The sequence below is a fragment of the Panthera tigris genome, chromosome B1, assembly GCF_018350195.1.
Source record: "Panthera tigris isolate Pti1 chromosome B1, P.tigris_Pti1_mat1.1, whole genome shotgun sequence".
In the NCBI taxonomy this organism is placed as follows: Eukaryota; Metazoa; Chordata; class Mammalia; order Carnivora; family Felidae; genus Panthera; species Panthera tigris.
In genome coordinates this window covers 168,661,890-168,681,294 of record NC_056663.1, presented here as the reverse complement: position 1 = coordinate 168,681,294, position 19,405 = coordinate 168,661,890, and the positions used below count along the sequence as shown (strand labels likewise).

The 19,405-nt window shown below is 39.9% G+C and overlaps 1 protein-coding gene across 4 annotated transcripts in view; it reads right to left on the bottom strand.

The window, feature by feature from the left end:
• The window catches only part of ATP8A1 (ATPase phospholipid transporting 8A1), a 232,815-nt gene that overhangs the window by 78,648 nt on the left and 134,762 nt on the right, over positions 1–19,405 (bottom strand). For all 4 annotated transcript variants that reach the window (XM_042984609.1, XM_042984610.1, XM_042984611.1 and 1 more), the window contains 2 exons: positions 19,073–19,211; positions 15,471–15,535 (listed from right to left, as the gene is read on the bottom strand). In XM_042984609.1, coding sequence (XP_042840543.1) covers positions 15,471–15,535; positions 19,073–19,211 — 204 coding nt within the window. The remainder of the gene's footprint in view (positions 1–15,470; positions 15,536–19,072; positions 19,212–19,405) is intronic.

Here is a 19,405-nt window from a genome sequence, read left to right as displayed (position 1 = left end):
TGTGACTCTTGGGCTGAAAACCCAAATGAAAGCTGAGGTAGAGCCCAGGAGAACTCCACATTTCCTTAAAGATCAGCGGCAGAGCAAGACTGAAAGTCAAGTGAGCCCTGAGCCTTGTAAGCTCCCGTATTAACTGAAGCCATGGGACGAGGTCCGGTGCATCCTCCTACTCTCTCTCCTTTTGAAAAGTGTTCTCTGACACCTTGAAATGTGTTGAGAACTGTCTTATTTGTAGCATTAGTACCCAATGGGTTTCCTTGGTGATTTTCACAGATCTTCAGCAAATCAAAAGGTGTCAGGACATGTAATAGGGGCAACATTTCAGAAGGTGAGTCCAAGAACTTCCCACTGTGAATTTTCCAGGCGGCCCACCTAGAGTGCAGGGTGACAACAAAAAGCTGCAAACATTTCCTTATTTTAGTTTATAGCTTTCTTTTGTAAGGAGCTCTGTTGTTGGCTGTTACATGTTATATTTTACTCTTATTTATACTGCCAGGAGTATTTTAAAATTATTTTATTTATGAAAGTTTATTGCTTCTCCCCTAAGCCTGGGAGCCATACTTTATGGCCACATTGCATTGAAGCTTATCTCCTGTAGCTAGAAATAAATTTATTAGTATATTAGCTGTTGCTTTGTTTTCTTTTTGGCTACTGGAGGGGGAAATGTTTAAACATTTAAACTTAGTGACATGTGAAAGTGAAAATATATAAATGAGAAGCTAAATCAGAAAAAGGATAAAGGACCACAGAGTAGAACAAAATGAAAGCTCTGTAATATCTCCTTATTCTACACAGTCTTATTTGTGGGCTGAAAGAAAAGGAGTGTGTGTTGCCATAACCATGGCTGGTGTGAGGTAAAGGCAATTTGGGGACACAGATAGGCGAGGGGCAAGGCAGGGGTCCAGGTACCTTACTCGGCAGCCATACAGGTGAGGGAGGGAAAGTAGGATTTGTGTGCTTTCTCTTACCCATATGGGTAAGTGTCCCTTACCCATATGGACACTCCAGTCAATCCTTCAGCTCAGCTCCCCCTCCCCTAAGCCCTGCACACAGCCAAGAGCTCTTTAGAAGCTCTTAGCCCCTGGACCTCCTGCCATGCTTTCCTGCCTCGCCAATTCACAGTTTAGGCCACAACCAACACTCTCCTTGGTTCTTAGTCTTGACAACATGGAAGGGAAAAACCACCTCACTACGAGGACAGGCTCTATTCCAGCTCTCTCCTCTTGCATGGGTGCTCATTACCACTAATCCATGCTTTCATCCATGCCCACTGGATTCCATTTTCCCACAGGCTACTCCAGACCCTTTCTTCTCCCTAGATTCCGAATTCGGCCCTTGTCACGTCAGCCAACATCTATCTGCTTTACTGAGAACGTTTATGCCAGGAAGAATTCCCTCAACTTTCCTTCCTCAACCTCAAAACTTCCCTTTACTTTTTTCTCCCTAATTTTTGAGGCAGGGGAAGAAATGAATTTTTCTCGCCTCTGGTCCCTCCACTTTTCTCTTGCATCTTCCTTCTCTCCATTGTCACTGTTTCTCTCCCTTTAGGACTGCAAACTAAAAACAGTGAACAAATGAACGACCATGGCTCTATTGCTCCTGAGTCCTCCAGGTGACAGGGGTGCTACTATCTTTCGGACTGTCCACATACTTGTTTATACTTCTACAACACAGCACGATGTATAGTCATTTATCTCTTCTTCCCTTTGGGACTGAAGCCTCTGACAAAGAAATAAAGGCTTTGTAATGAAAGAATAACCAAATTATTAATGATTGCAGAATACCTCGTGGGAAGTTACAATAGTTTTTGTGTGACTATTTTGAAGATTGCTTTTGTTGAGTATACAACTCCCGTGTTTTATAAAACTCCAAGAATGTCTTGGATATTTTTTTTAAGATTTTACTTTTTTGTAATTTTTTTTAACTTTTTATTTATTACTGAGAGACAGAAAGAGACAGACGTGTGAGCAGGGGAGGGGCAGAGAGAGAGGGGGAGATGCAGAATCTGAAGCAGGCTCCAGGCTCTCAGCGGTCAGCACAGAGCCCAACATGGGGCTCGAACTTATAAACCGTGAGAGCATGACCTGAGCCAAAGTCAGAAGCTCAACTGACTGAGCCACCCAGGTGCCCCAAAGTGCTTATCTTCCTATAGAGGAAATGGACAACAAGGTGGTAGTGATGATCTAACATCTCTTTCTGTCTCATAGAATATAAATTGTCTAATAAAAATAATAAACGCCTAGACTAGCTATTTCATGATCAAGCAAGGTTATGCAACAGTGGGCCAAGTAAACAATATTTATTTGCTTTCTAAGAAATATGCTTAGAAAAGAAAAAGAAAGAAAAATGCTTGGCAGATAATTAGGCCAGTAGAATTCCTCATAAAGACAACTCTGACCAGAAGGCTTTCATGGAGTTCTGTTTCAATCTTTAGGGGATAGCCTGGAAAAATAGGTAACATGTTCATATAAAACCCTGCAATAAAACAAAACAAAACAAAACAAAATAAAATAAAATAAAACAAAATAAAACAACAAACTTTAAGAAATCAGAGACTTGTAGCTTTATGGCAATCTTTTTCAGTGCTTTTACATGACGTTTACCAAGGAAATCCTTGATAAAAACCACATAGGGGAGCCTAGACAATGAAATCTGACACAATTTTACAGTGAAACAAATTGAAAGCCCCGATTTGTTTGGAAAGTATCATAGCATGCAAGATGTCACTTCCATTTTGGCAAAAACTCTGCTTGGAACAGTCTAAAGAACCCAGAGGCCAGATGTGCAAAGAACATGCTAGGCCACCTAAGAACTATGTTTTTGATGGCCTAAAATGTAATGTTGTAGAAAGCACCTGCATAAAATGGCTCTTTTCAGCCATTTTTCTAGTCTTTGGTTTTTTTTCCTGATTCTTTTCAGAGGTTTATACATAGACAGTCTTACTTAGGAACATATCCAAGGAACACCCTCACAGAGAATGTGGAAATACCCCTAAGGAAAGGAAAATAAAAGCCTTTAGCCTTTGACTAGAAGACTAGTTGGCCAACTCTCACTAGCAGAGATGAGGTAAAGATTACAGATAAATGTTCCAATATGCCAGGCCTCATGGTGGTGACTTCCACACTGTGCTCCAGGACCTGTTACTTACAGGGACAATAAGTGATGTTTCATCACTCATCTACATCCCAGAGGGTATCATCAGCAAGGCCAAGCCAGAATGGCAAAAGCTAAAGGAAAAAGGTATATTTATTTATCACAAAGTATATGTTGGTGTTTGGGTGACTACAGACACTTGGCATTTATATTTCTTCCTGGCAATCTGTTAAAGTATGTGCAGGTCAAATGATAAACTTATGTTTTAAGGAGAATTCTATTCCCAGAAAGGAAAAGTGATATATCAACATTCTGAATTACACGTTGACTTTCAGACACAGTATTTAACAATGTATTTCATTGTTCTTGGATTTATTCTTTTCCTTCATGAGTTCATCACCGGTTAAGTGAAATAAGCATACGATTGGGGCTAATGATGAATCACACTTGGGAGACACACAACTCTCACCCTTGTCAGATGGACTGAAGTTTATGAAGCTTGTACTTCTTGGTTTAGTGGAAACACCACAGGTTTCTGTTTTCACTTGCTTCCCATAAAAAGGGCAAAATGCAACCCAACGCTACAGGAAAACACCTGCAGGGATCTTGCTGAACAAGGATGGCGACTCTGCTAAAACAAGATAATTTGCTGGAAGCTGGGCCACTGTAAACTTGTCAGCTGATGTGCAAAGTCACCAACTGATGCAGAGAAAGCAGGCATCAGTATACAATGTGCAAATGCACAGCTATAAAAAAGCGGACTCTTTTTGTCAGAAAGTCAAGGGTGGCCATGAGGGTTCACAAGATACTTCTGGGCACTGATCACATCTGAAGCAAGATCACGAAGCCATGTTGTAAAGAACTAACATTCCAGAAGCTAGAAGGCAATAATATGGTATCAGAATGGCACTGTTCTGCCCTTTATGGATATCTTTATTTGTAGGTTATTTTACTTCTTGGAATCAAACTTTTCTCATTCATGAGATTGGGTTAATATCTGTTTTGTAGGGTTATGGTAGGGACAAAATAGCTCTTTTAATTGTGAGTCAAGCACCCAACCCAGTGCTTGGCTCATAGCTGACATCCAAAAAGACTAGTTCTTTCCCTTCCTCTGACATTAGGTTTAATGGAGGTACCAACATCTGATAAAGAAGGATTCTCAAAGTGTCAAATACTGTACAATATTAGTACAATACAAGTGGTATCATGAGGAGAATTGTAAGTTTCCTTTTGAAATTTTCCACTGGCAATTTATTTCAATCCACTTAACATTCAACTCTACCAGCCACTTCTGCCACATGAAAAGTATCTGGAAATCTGTCTTGCCCTCAACTCTAGAAAAGTTAGCATTACTTCTTCACATACAGCATATGGCTCTTGCTATATGGCAGGAAGATGACTATTTATTTATTTATTTATTTATTTATTTATTTATTTTTAAACATTTATTTATTTTTGAGACAGAGACAGAGCATGAACGGGGGAGGGTCAGAGAGAGAGAGGGAGACACAGAATCTGAAACAGGCTCCAGGCTCTGAGCTGTCAGCACAGAGCCCGACGCGGGGTTCGAACTCACAGACCACGAGATCATGACCTGAGCTGAAGTCAGCCGCTTAACCGACTGAGCCACCCAGGTGCCCCGGAAGATGACTATTTATATAACTAAACTAGATTGTTTTTCTTTAACAAATTAGTTTGCCCCAATCTGATAGAACTCTTGAGTGGAAAATAACTTGAAAGTTATAAACTGACTTGGCGTTTTTCTGTGTGTGTGTGTATAGATGCTCACATCAATATATATGTTAGACTTTAAGCTCCCATAAAGAATGCAAAATTATATATATGTAAAGTTACATGCAATAACATTAAACATGCAAATGTGATTCATAAATACTAGGTTTAAAATAGCTAATGATAAAGAAAACACACAGGCTGGGGCGCCTGGGTGGCTCAGTTGGTTAAGCGTCTAACTGTTGATTTTGGCTCCCATCATGATCTCATGGTTCATGAGATTGAGCCCTCCATTGGGCTCTGCACTGATAGCGTGGAACCTGCTTTGGATTCTCACTCTTACCCCTCCCCCTCTCATCCCCCCCCCCCCAATAAATACATATATTTTTTGTAAAAGGAAAAAAAAACCCACAGAGGCCTTGCTTTGCTGGCATGTTCTTAAGATATAACACCATAACTTAATTTTATAGATATGTTTTGTTTTTTAATAGCAGAAAAATAAATATTTCCTGGGGGGGGGTGAAAAAAACCTTACTTTAACTTGCTAAAGGTCTACCTTTTAAAACCTATTAGAAGTTAATTTAAAATGTCAAATAAGAGAATATATATATAAGAATCTTAAACTAACACATACTTTATTAGCTGTTTTTGTGGTTTGTGGCCTCACCTCATCATCATTTAAGCCATGAGGTATTTACAAATTTATGGTCAAATAACATTTCATTCTTTCTCTACTTTTACACTTTCCAAATGTTCACACCCTCAAATTACAAATTAACAGAACATTCCAAGAACATTCTTAATAATACATTATGACCATATCAAGTATGGACAATGTTAGCAAGTTCTTAAAGAGTGAGTTATGACTCCCATAATAGCAACATGGATAAACCACTGGGTGTTACTTATTTTTCGACAATGTGTTATTGATTCAGTGGAACACTGGACCTTCCATATACGCCTGTATAACACATATATCCACTATTCCACTGGCTACTGCTGGCAGCAGTAAGTTGTAAAGAATGTATGCCTGAGAGTAGAGAGAAACTACATTTATATATAATTGGTCCATTTAGTATTCATTCCAGTAGAATCACCAGCATTCTTGGACATAGTTTTTGACTAAAAAGCTTTGGTGTTTTTAAACTCCCAGACTATATGAGAACATAACCCTAAAAAACGTATTTGTATAGAACCAAACTAATGTAGAGTAATTTTTCCAAAGTGGATAAGGGCAGACAGAAGGTGAAATCATTAAAAACATATGGTCAAAGAGGTCCTCCAAAACCGCTTAGTGGAAAGCAGCCAAGGGAATGCATTTAATCAATACATATTGCTAAATATAACGAAGAGGGGAAAGAGACACACAAAAAATTCCCATGCTTTGCTGATACACAGGTACGGGTTTTCCACGGTGGGAATACATATAAAACACTGTAACTGAGGAAACAGTCCGATCTCCCAGCAGGGTCACGTCATCAGAAAGGTTAGGGGTCACAAAATGGAAGGTAAGAAGAGGACACTGTGGCGCTGGATAAATTGCTCTTGGCCCCTGGGCAGAGGTTTGGGATGTGGGATTATGATCGGTTCCATCAGGCAAATAACTCCTTATGAGGCATCTAGTCTCACTTGGGGTATGCTAGAGAGAGAGAGGCAGAGAAGTGTCGAATCTGGGTCTGAGGCTACGGTTCAGTGTTGGGGTATGGGCACGCAGCAAAGAGAAACAAATCCAGTGAAAGGAAGGAAGAGTGAGGTAGGGGATATAATTATATCATTTAAATAGTTTTGTGGATAAAGGCTTTTACCCAAGTTCTCATGGTAATTATTTTAAACCACCACTGAAAGCCTCCTAAACACTTATTTTGAGCTTGGTATTAAATATTCTCTGGTGGCGGCAGTGACTTAAACACAGAAGGAAGAATTCTAGAGGAACTCGGTCGGCAGACATCCAGTCTCTCATACTGTCTTCGATTCAGCCAGGAAGAGGATGCTCAGAACATACAGCTGCCTTTTTTTTGGGGGGGGGGGGGGAGAAATATGCAAATTACCAAATCAATGGTTTGGAGAAAGTTAACAACCAGGAAGCCTGTGAGAAATTGTTACCCCCACAAAGAAAGAACCACAAAGAAAGCTAATGTTGGGTCCATTTTCCTAATGATTTGAATTAATTAATGTAGGAATGCAGAAGAATCATTATCTGCTGTATATTCTCAGTGCAAACCCCAAATCCATACCGTTTCCATTATTTCATAGGTACATTCAATAAAGTCTTCCATACAGTCATTGTGTGAGTACAATGAAACGTAGTCTTTCCCGAGTTCCATAAATACAAGATGCCCAAATGCCACAGTTTTCCAGAAGAGCATCTGTCTTTCAGCTGCTTTGTAGTCCTAGTGGTGAGTGGGAAAGGAGGTAGGAACAAAGTAGAGGGACAAGGCAGAAAACGTGGGGGATGCCTCCCAGAATGCTTCTTCCTGTGACTGTCTCCGCTGCCACTGGAGAAGGTATGGTTATTTAAAAACAAAAGGAAAAGGGGTGCCAAGGTGGCTCTATTAAGCAGCCCACTTAGGCTCAGGTCTTGATCTCAGGGTTCACGAGTTCGAGCCCTGTGTCAGGTTCTGTGCTGACAGCTCAGAGTCTGGAGCCTGCTTCGGATTCTGTGTCTCTGTCTCTCTCTGCCCCTCCCTCGCTCATGGTCTCTCTCTCTCAAAAGTGAATAAAAACATTAAAAATTTAAAAAAAGAAAAAGAAAAAAATGGTTTTGGACTTAGAGCGATCTAGGTCAAAGTGCTGGATTCTGCACTTGCTAGCTGTGTGAACTCCAAAGTCTCTGTATGTGAGACGAATTCTGCCAGCACAGAGCAGCAGAGTTAATGTAGGCAGATACAGCTGGCACACAGTAGGTTTCCTCTAACCTGTCAATTGCATGGTTGTGCTGACTCATCAAAAGAAATGGGGGGTGGAGATGCAAAAAAAGTCACAGGGCATGGCCTGCTACCCTCAAAAATGTCAACAAGCTGTGGGGAGAGTGGCAGGGACACAACGGTTAGAAAGCATTTATCTGTAATTCTAGGACTCAGGGAACTCTTGGAGGAGTTCAGATGTTCAGCCAAAAGAAAAGAGAGAGAGAAAGAGAAAGGGAGAGAGATAAAGCATATTCAGGCTTGCGGGTAGGAAGAATTTCTCAAGACAGAAATACTATGAATTTGTGAACAATTTCACTGAGGATTCTGCACAGCAGCCAAGATTACGGAGTTCTGTTTAAGGAAAGGGGACACATTTAATTTTTATGAGACCAAACAATGTGTTTGATGGAACTTTTTCAACCACACACTTTGGCTTGTGGCAGGCAGCATCCTCAATCAGAGGAAAAGAGAACAGATTATTTGTTCATATGCTCTTTTCATTTTTTGTAATGTTTACATTTGTTACTAACTCATTTCTTTCAAAAGTAACAAAGTTGGCTTTCTTGGCTGAGAGCTATTTGGAGGAAGCGGTGTGTCAGACACTATTTCAACAATCATCCTGCAATGGGACGCTATAAAAATGTAACTTTGCTTCTGATAGGGATATATTAACACCTTGAAAGTTAAACTAAGATCTTAAAATTTTCAGGCCCAAAAGCTGAAACAGCTTTGCTAATGGTGAAAGAAAATTCCCAATACTAACGCCGCCATGCTGGCAGTGGAGGAAAACTCAGTGTGGTTTAAAAGCTGCCTAAACTGGTTTTCAAAGCAATACAAAATGTATTGTACTGGACTCATGGGACACATCAAGACAAAACCTGAAGTAGCCCCAATTCTCTTTGGTCCCCCCTCCTTTTCTGGAGTCAAGTCAGTAACTTGCTTATTCTGGATTGCTTTCAGAGGCCATTCAACAGTGGCTGGTTCCCCAAACGGTGAGGTTTGTCTGCGTAATACATAGAAGTCGAGCTTAAAAGGATACAGATGACAACCTCACCATTTATGTCATGAATGTCCTGTAAGTTATACTTGAGGCTTACACGGTGTTAGAAAATCAAATTCAGCTAGGAAAAAAAAAAAAAAAAAAAAAAAAAAAAAAAAAGACAATGCCAGAAAGGGCTTTATTTTAGCAAGGTGTTGAAAAATATATATTCTTAGGCTTGTTAATACCAAATGTGGTTAACAATTCATTTTCTGTACAATAATATATCAGTGAGGAAAAACACTGATATCCATAATCAAACCTGGGAGTCATATGTTCAAATTAAGGAGAGACGTTTAAGTAGTGAGAAGGAAGGCTGTTTAAAATCACCTCTTAAGGGGCTGGGTAGGGGGGCACCTGGGTGGTTCAGTTGGTTAAATGTTTGACTCTTGATTTTGGCTCAGGTCATGTCTCATGGTTGGTGAGATCAAGCCCTGAGTGGGGCTCAGAGCTGACAACACAAGGCCTGCTTGGAATTCTCTCTCCCTCTCCACCTCTCCCCTGCTCTTTCTCTCAAAAATAAATAAATATTTTAAAATCAAATCAAATCAAATCACCTCTTAGAGCAGCTGGCAAGAAGATGCCCCTCCCCCTCCACGCCCCGGGAATAATCATGCTAAAAGAAATAATAATTATTATGGTTATGATAATGGTCCATATTTTTAAGTGCTTACCATATCTTGGTTGCTGTTTACAAGTATTTAAAAGGTACTGTTTTATTTAATCCGCACAATGTACCCCATAGATGGATATTATTACTATTTTTGTTTTATAAGAGTAGCTGGCAGCTGAAGCCCAGAAAAATCTATTTGCTTAGACTCCGGAATCCAAGTACTTTGATACATCCTCAAATGCTGATTAGCACTGGAGGTCAAGGTGAACTTTTAGAATGGGCATAATGGTATCTGCCTACTAACGTTGTCAAGTTTAAGTGTGATTGTTCCTATAAAGTCCTTATTCCAGTACCTAGTACAAAAAATAAGCTTCATAAACCTAAGCTAGCCTTTTTCTTAGGACTAGAACTATCCCGCAGGGGTAGCAGTGTTCTCTTTTCACAAAAAGTCAGAAAGCTGCATTTTCCTTTGGGATCCATTCACTACCTCCCATATATTTGGTGCTGACTCCTCATCAGGCTGAATGTGAATGTCTACAGCAGCATAGACTACCTAGAAAAACTGCCCAGGTGATCTCCAGGACAGGTAGGCAGGGATTCTTGGGAGTTCAACTAGAAAACACTGGAAGCCTTTGACTATGAGTGTAGGAAATTATTTCTCCAAGCTCTCTACATACATATTTAACCATCATTCCTGTTAATTCAATAAATATATAGTAAATAATTTTCTCCTCTGCTCTTTTTTGTTTCCTAGGGAAGCCGGACAGTAGAAAGGAAAATGGATTTACGATCCAGCCCTACCTCCCAGGACACATCCAACAACTGTCCATGTAAAAGAAATGCTATAAGAAGGAGAGATCAAGGTTAAGGGTATATTATGTGAGACTCAGAAAGATTGTTCTGGCACCTATAGAGTTAATGGCTTAAGAAATTATGGTCCCTCCCATTCACCCGAGACTTGACAGATGAGAACAGTGGAATCTGGATGTAGAGAGCTTTTTGTACATTTTGAAAGGCCTTAATTAGATACTGGGAGCTAAAGACAAATTGAGATTCCCTAGTTCTTAGCTCACATTTTTAGACATTTCCAGTTTTAGCAGACAGACTTTGAACAAATCATGACAAATTAAAGATATAAAAGCGATGCTAGAAGAATCCCTTCAAGCTAGGTCATTAAGTGGAAGGGGTTTCTGAGAAGTGGGATGTCCGCCCCCCACCCCAGCCCCGGGAATAATCATGCTAAAAGAAATAATAATACTCATGGTTATGATAATGGTCCATATTTCCTGGGCATTGCTAAGGAATTACAGAAGAAGTACAATATACCCTTCATGCCAGGAATTTGAAATTCCTGCCTTTGCAGACCCTTAAAGAAATGTCTCATACCACGAAAACAGTCAGAACTTCTAATAAAGCGATTCAAAGTAGCACAGTAAAAAATTATATAAGTATATTACCTAAATGATCAATTTATTACAAATATCTAATAGATTTTGATCAACTTTAAGAGGATTCTTTAGAAAAAAAATTTTTTTTAAGTTTATTTTTGAGACAGAGAGAGACAGTGTGTGAGCAGGTGAGGGACAGAGAGAGGGACAAAGAATCCGAAGTAGGATCCAGGCTCCGAGCTGTCAGCACAGAGCCTGACCCAGGGCTTGAACTCACGAGCTGTGAGATCATGACCTAAGCTGAAGTCAGTTGCCCAACCGACTGAGCCACCCAGGAGCCCCCAACTTCAGAGGATTCTTAATGGCGTGGACCCATGAAATTCTTACTTTCTAAACTAAGAGAAAAACATGATCAAGGTTCCTAACAAACTCTTTTGCTGACACTGTTAATGTTAAATGGTAGCTTGGTAGGTAACTGGGTGCAAGCACCCGACTGTGCTCCGGGCAGCTGCTGGCAGTGGAGACCGCTCTTGCCATGAAGGAAGCCAGGGATGGGCAGATGCAGAAAAGCCCGTCAGATTTCCCTATCAGATCTGTGGAGCAAGACTTTCATTCTGTATTTTCAACTGTGGTTTGGTTTTATATATTTACTTAAAGGTTTTAAAAATGCTGAATGGCCATTAATTTTTCAACACAGATAACTGTACTGAAACTCAAAATGAGAAAATTAGAAGTCCAAATAACTTTTTTTTTTTTTTGGACATGCGCTAGATTATGGGAAGACAAAAAAATTCCTTTACTGTGATTGCCAGGAAAAAGTCTTTTCTATTTGGAAACTCAAGAGCCTCAAATATAATAGTTTACTTATACAAGTTGAAAAAGAAGATTCAACTTTAAAATGTTAACAGTATTAGGAGTATCTTGGTATAAAATTTGCACAGTTCATAGCACTAGGTATCACTTCTGCAAAAGAAGATCCACATTTATATCTTAGGAAAAAAATGAAAAGATGGGGGAATAATGTATCTTTCATAATAAAAATGGTCATTATGCAAAACAACTTGCAGGCTACCGAAATAATATTTTTCTACAAAATTTTATAATATCTCTTTCTCGTACGTGCCATGCCCTGTACTAATCATGGCAGTCCTGTGCCAACGGTAACATTATCCTTGCTTTGCAGGCAGCAAAATTGGCTCAGAGCAGTTACCTAATTTCAATCTGCCCAGGGTCCCACATTCAGAATAGGGCAGAACTGTAACATTTAATGGAATAATTTAAGTGCGTTCATTAAAATTGCCACTTGATGAAACATACACCCACAATCTATTTACTGTTGTATTATTTCCTGAGACATTACGTTCCTACTAAGTTTATTGCTTAAATGTTAATTATTTGTTTGTGCTGATGGAATCGGAATCCCATAGTGTATCCTCATCAGTACAATGTGAATACACAGGATGCTTTTCTTTTCCGTGACAATGGAAAATAAATAATGATGTATCTGCAGGCGTTCTAGCACATCTCATGATTTCCTTGAAATCTCAGCTGTGGATTTTATGACACAAGACCTGAAGGAGCTATGCAAAGTGATGTGTCCTTTCCTGCTGAGAAGCAAATGAGTGCACCAGAGAGGGTCTGACCCCAAACAGCCAGATTTGTAAAGTCACCACTTAACTCCCTGGGAGAACAGCCTGCCCCCGCCAGCAGGGAGAGAATGCATGGCGGTCCAGAGCTGGATAAATGAGTGCTAATCCGTCAGCCAGGGTTTGCCTATGATCTTCCACACTACATTGTCACTTGAATCGCTAAGAACCTTTCTAACTACTTTACTTTAAAAATACCAGGTAAGATCGAGTACTGCCAAATTTAAAACTGATACACAATATATATTTTTTAAAGGGAAACCCTTAATTGAAAATTACTCTGTGACTTAATTCTCAAGTGTTTATGGAGTACTTATGGGGTAGGCAGTCTGCTGGGCATTGAGAGAGGCCGGCAAACCAAAATACATAGACACGGACCTGCTTTCCTGAAATTGAGTATTCCCTTGAGAGTCCTAGCTATGTTTGGTCCCGTAGAAATAGGGAGTGCAGGTACCCCTTGAGGCAGTTATGTCTTAGGAGTTACCACTCTGAAAACTCCAAAATGCAAGTAAATGCCACTGGCTTAACAATACATGATGCAGCACGCTGACTATCTTCGGTATTTCCCTTTACTTTTTTATTCTTGAGATTACTAGTTTTATCACTCGATACCCGCAACACAAAAAGAACGTGCTCATCCCAGTTGGAGAAAAATTATGAAAGAGATGAAAACAAGAAGCGTTGCTGTCGTAAGCTACATAAGATGAAAGCTTACAACCAAACAAAAAGGATCATGTGACAGGTCAAGCATGGCTTGACATGCTTTTGCTTTCATGTCAGAGGTCTCACCTCTGACTTCTTTCAAGTGTCAGAAAAACCATCTACTACCTGTAACCCATGTTGCTGACAAAGGCCTACACGTCTACAGGGACTAGGAAAATGCTTCCGTGGAGGCTCTTGTAATGTTGTGAACAACCATGGCCCAGTTCTGGAGCCACTCTTGATGGCTTCCTCTTTCTCCAGGGACCACATGGGAGAAGTCTCCCTGAATTTCTCTCCCATAACATGGATGGCAATGGCACCCCCATCCCCTATTACCTAACTCTTATCCTGGCCTGCTGCCTGCACCCCATGACTCTCCAGCCTTCCACACTTGTCTATGGTCGGTTGCTTCGACACATCATACCTCTCCTAAAGAGCTGATGAAGTTTGCAGTTTCCTTATGAATACTGTGTCACCATTTAAAAAGAATTAGGTAGCTTCACACACGTTATTGGAGAACAACTGCTAAGATAATATTAAGTGACAAAAGCAAAAAGTAGCATGGATAGTGTGCTGTAATTTGTGTTCAATAACAAAGCACGTGCACATAGATATACACAAATATCCCTCAGACACGGCAGAATATCTTGGGATGAACACTTGGAAACTGGAACCAGCGGTTGTTCCTAGGGAGATAAACTGGGTAGCGTGGGGGTAAGGATGGGAGACTCAGTTTTTAACGCTTGTACTTGTCCCTTTCTGTAACCTGGATTTTACCTTATGTATCTGCATTTATTCAAACAAAATACTTTAGACAATTACAACCTTTTAAGTTCAGTGTTCCTCTTTTATGCCCCCAAATGTACCTTGAACTTACATGTATTAACTTTCTGCTTCAAGGATTCCTCCATTACTCAACTACTCATCTCCATCTAACTCACGGTCGCTTACTTTATAAACACTTCCAAGCCTCACAATTGTGTCATAGCAATACATCCACCTTATCTGTGCATCTGTTTGGTACTGTTACTTATATGCATTTTACTTCCCTTATTATCTGTAAGCTTTTGAAGGGTATGGCTATCTTAGTTCTGGTTTTTCATAACACTGTAACTTGAATAAACCCAAAATTAATAATATGACGGGTGGGGAACAGAGACAACTGTGAGCCCTAAGTGGCAGAGTCCGCTGAGTGCTTACCCAGCGGTGTGTCCTCGGAGCCTAGCAGAGGCCTGCTGAATGAATAAATAAAAAGGACATTCTTCCAACCACAGGCTAGGTGTTTTTTTTTTTGGTTGTGTTTTTAGGATTAAAGCGTGGTTCACACAATATGCTTATTAATAAAGATGTGACCAACTTTCATGGTTTCAAAATCAAGTATTATTCCTTAGGCTACAAGTTTCTCAAAGGTTTCACAAGAAAGGGAAAAGGATCCCAAGGATTGTCATGAGGACAAATAATGAAGAGATCGTCATTCCAATTTAAAAATCGGAAGTCAAATACTTCTGACCTGTAATTTCTGTTTGCCACCTGACTTCTGCTAAATGTCTGCCTCTTCACCATCCTTTCTACATACCTGGCCTCTCGGCTTCACCCACGTCCTTAATTATCAGGTTTTCTCTGCCCTTTGCGTCACAATGTCTATTTCAAGCAGTTGTATAGTCACCTCCCCTGTTCTGTCTTCCACCTTAAGTTACAAACAGTCACCTTTTTACTTTAAAATTCTTAACGGGTCATTTGACCTGCATATTTAAAAAAAATTTTTTTTTGGGTTAACTTCTATTTTACACGGTACACCTCACAAATCTTTCCCTCTTTCCCAAATATAACTTTGTGTGATCACAGCCATGAAAAAAGGAATTAATATTTCAGCCCAGAAGTTAGGACATTAAAAAAAACAACGTGGCTTTCCTTTTAGGAATGGTGATTTTCATGCTGTCCAATAGGTTTCACAGATAATTTTTTTTAAGAGAAGCAAAATACACATTAACACTGGAAGCTAAAGAAGATATTAAATGTTTAACATACAAAATTCCCAGGTAGACATGATCAAATTGCAGTCACTCAGTAACCTCCTGACATAATGCTTCTGCAAAGCAGAAAAGTTTTGTCTCACACCATCAAGCAAATCATTTAGCAACTTCTTTTAGCGGTCACGGACATAAAGCTGGGATCTATTTACAACAATGTGGTTCAAAACAATATGCATTATGTTACAGCAGAGCAAGAGTAATAAATCTCTTTTAACCTAAGGAAGATCAAATATTTTTACAGCTATTTGAATATAAAATAAAATATAACAAGATGGTTAAGTTATTAAAGGAATTTTTTTTAAAAGATAATTTTACTTACATCAAGAGAGCCTTCATTTATAACAATCATTCCCATGTTCTTCCTCAAAAGTTTGCAGGAGTGTCCTATGTCCAAACATAGAGTAGATTAATTGATATAATTCATTTCTCTACAGAGCAGTGGCGAAGATGTTAAAGTGATAATACTGTAAAAATATCAAATTTTATTTACTTTTAATCTATTTCATTAGATAAAACTAAAGCTTTATCTATTTTATTAGGACCGGTGATAGTTGTTTTCCAGGTTTGCAGAAGTTAAAAAAGAAATGCTCTTGCTTGTTATAGGAGGGCTACAAGAATAATATTTGGTAAGTTAAAGCTGTCTTCAGACACAAGTATGGAAAGAGAACGTGGTAATGACTTTCAATGTCCTGAAAAGCACCACACTTACATGCAACATCCTTCATGATGACCAACATGAGGAGATGGCTGTTTTGGAGAAGGGTGCTAAAGGTTGTCTGGCTATCTTGTGGACCGTGGATCCCACCACTGTCCCCCTGCCCTTGGACTACCGTCATATCCTCTACCGTCCTGCCTTTCCTCGCTTTGCTGTACTTGCAGCAGGGCAAAATCACCTGCTGGTTAAACTGACACTGCCTACTCAGAACCCACTTGTGTACAGCTGAACTTGGCTGGAGAAAAACAAGCAACTCGGCTGGCTGGTGTTTAAAATATTACCATCACATTTAAAATAGTATCATCTACCTTACTCCTTTTGTGATCTCTTTCGATATATATATATATTTTTTTAAATGTTTATTTTTTATTTTGAGAGAGAGAGAGAGCACGCAAGCAGAGGAGAGACAGAGAGACAGAGAGAGAGGGAGAGAGAGAGAGAATGAATGAATTCCAAGTAGGCTCTGCACTGCACTGTCAGTGCAGAGCCTAATGTGGGGCTTGAACTCATGAACCGTGAGATCATGACCTGAGCCGAAATTAAGAGTCAGACACTCAACTGACTGAGCCACCCAGGTGCCCAGATACAATGGTTTTAAATACCATCAAAACAGTGACCATTCTGGAACTCATATCTCCTACTAGAGCTCTTTCCTGAACTCCAGACTCTCATATCCCAGTGCCTATGTAAGAGCAGACACTTAGGTGTAAAACAGGCATCTCAAACTTAACATATCTCAAAACTGGATTCTTGATCTCCTCCCAGAAAACCTGCTTCCCCTCGGTCTTCCTTATTTTGGTTAATGGCAATTCAATCCTTCAGTCACAACAGCTACGATGCCTTGGAATTATGCTCCAGTCCGTTCTTTCTCTCATACCTCACATCTAATCAATTAGTCCATCCTGATTAGTCCATCCTAATCATTAGTCTACCTTTAAAATATATACATATTCCAGCCATTACTCACCACTTTCACTTTACCATCCAGGTCCAAGTAACCACCACGCCTCACCTGGATTAATATAACAGCCTCTTCACTGGTCTCCCTGCTTCCACACCTGCTTCCCTCCCAGCTCATTCTCAGCCAGCCTAGTGGCCAGACTGACCGTTCTTGCAGGAAAGTCGGTCCACATCTTTCCTCTGCTCAGAACCATCCAGTGGCTTCCTATCTCACTCAGAGTAAGTGCAAGGCCTTTACAGCAATCTGGGAGGCCCTGTCATGCGGCTGACCTGCTCTCCTGCTCCCCGCTTTGCATTTCTGCTCTTTTTAGAACAGTAGATAGCTTTCCCTAATCATCCAACGACAAGCTCCCTTTCCTCTCTTAGGTCATTTCTCAAAGGTCATCCTCTCAGTGAGTTCTTCCTGACCTCCTGATTTAAAACTGAATCCTGCTGTGTAATGCACATTTGCTGTATGAATGAAATGAATGGATGTCACCTACTTTATTCTAGGAAAAAGACCCCAAAGATTATGGCCCAAGACTCTAAAAGCTAAATGTTACCAAACGCCACCTCCACACTCTTCATAGGAACTGTCATGATGGCTCCGTCACTCAAGTGTTCTCAGCAGCACTTATTTTCCTCACATATCACTCTTTGCCACCCTACAGTCTTCCTCTAGCTGTCATCATGCTTTTTGTTCAGCCTATTTCTGTTTTTCAGGTCTCCCAACTCTAAAGTATTCTTGTACACCATCTTTCCATTTGTGTCTAACACCAGTGATACTTTCTGTAATCAAAATTAACCATTTGTTTGGCTTACAGATTTACACTTATACTAGCATCTTTTAAAAATTAATTGTCCTCTACGTCCAGCAATTTGCTATAAATCTGTTGTAGTTTTTTGTTTTTTTTTTTACATTTTCTTTTTTATTTTTGATAGAGAGAGACAGAGCACAAGTGGGGGAGGGGCAGAGAGAGACGGAGACACAGAATCCGAAGCAGACTCCAGGCTCCGAGCTGTCAGCATAGAGCCTGACACAGGGCTAGAACCCACAAACCGCGAGATCGTGACCAGAGCTGAAGTCAGACACTCAACCGACTGAGTCACCCAGGCGCCCCTCTGTTGTAGTTTTATATTTACAAAATGCTGCAATTACTAAAATTTCTAAAAGGAGTACTAGCGAAATGTTTCTTAAATAACGATACTTGATACGGACTTTCTAAGAATGTGATTTCATGCTGTCAATACCTTTGAATGGTTTCTTCCACTTTGGTAGAGTTTTGGATGTAATTCATAGGATTTATATCCAGAGGTTGAATCTATGTCAGGGATTACAGTGCTCAGGCAAACTATTATTACCGAATTTGGAAGAAAAGAAAAAAAAAAAAAAGAGTGACATTTCCTTGCATATTACTGGTATATGGGCCTTAAACCAAATACCAACTTTCTTCTCAGGAAGACCTCTGTTATGCACAGGGTTGTGTCTCCTTAGTTTTACATGTTGGAACCTGAACCCATAATGTTTGGAGACTGGGTCTTCCAGAAGATTGAGTTAAACGAGGTCAGAAGGGCAGGTTCATGATCCAATAGGACTTGTGTGCTTATAAGACGAGAAAGAGACACCAGGAGTGTGTACCCGCAGAAGAGAGCCAGCTGAGGACACAGTAGGGAGGGGGCCATCTGCAAGCCAGGAAGAGATGCTTCGGGAGAAACCAAACCTGTGGACAATCTTGGACTTTCCAGCTTCCAGAACGGCGAGGAAATAAATTCCTGTTGTTTAACCCACCCAATCTGTGGTATTTTGTTATGGCGACATGAGCTGACTAATAAAATCTCTTTGTGAAAAATGACACGATTGCAGGATGAATGAAAGCTGGCAACATTACCTCCCATCTCAGAAATAACCTTTGGTCACATAAACAAGTGCCGATACACGAGTCTGCCACAGTCCCTATCTCCAGACTTTCACAGACAACTGCGGACATGTTATCTACATGTGTCAATTATGGATGGAAGGTGGGGGGAGGCAGAGATAGAAAGGTGAGAGAGGGTTACTTTGTGATTGCAAGAGCTGAGGTTTGCACCACTGCAAATTTAAAGGGACATTGGGACCATAAATGAACAGATAAGCCCAACAATATTATAAATATGGAAATCTTACAAAACCAAATCTTTCAAATCTTGAAATATCTCAAATTTATCTTCTAAAATACGTCAAACTGTTAAAAAGCATCACGATTTAAAGGTTGAATTAGGTTAATTACCAATGTTAATGGCAGTTTCTTGTTTGTCCCCTGTAAGGATCCAGATCTTGATGTCTGCTTTCATGAGAGTTTCTATGGTTTCAGGCACTTGATCTTGTAATTTATCCTCAATGGCTGTAGCTCCAAGTAGCTGAAGATTCTAGGGAAAATGAGTGGCAAAAATTTTAAGAAGAAAACCCATTTAGATTCTTTAAGAACTAAAGTATGTATATGTTTTTCAGAGAATAATGGTAATATGTAGACTTTGATATAAATTGCAAGTATCCCACTGAGTTTTCTCTTAAGGATCCCTGACTTTCATCCAGTACTTTGACATGAAACTGAAGATACCTA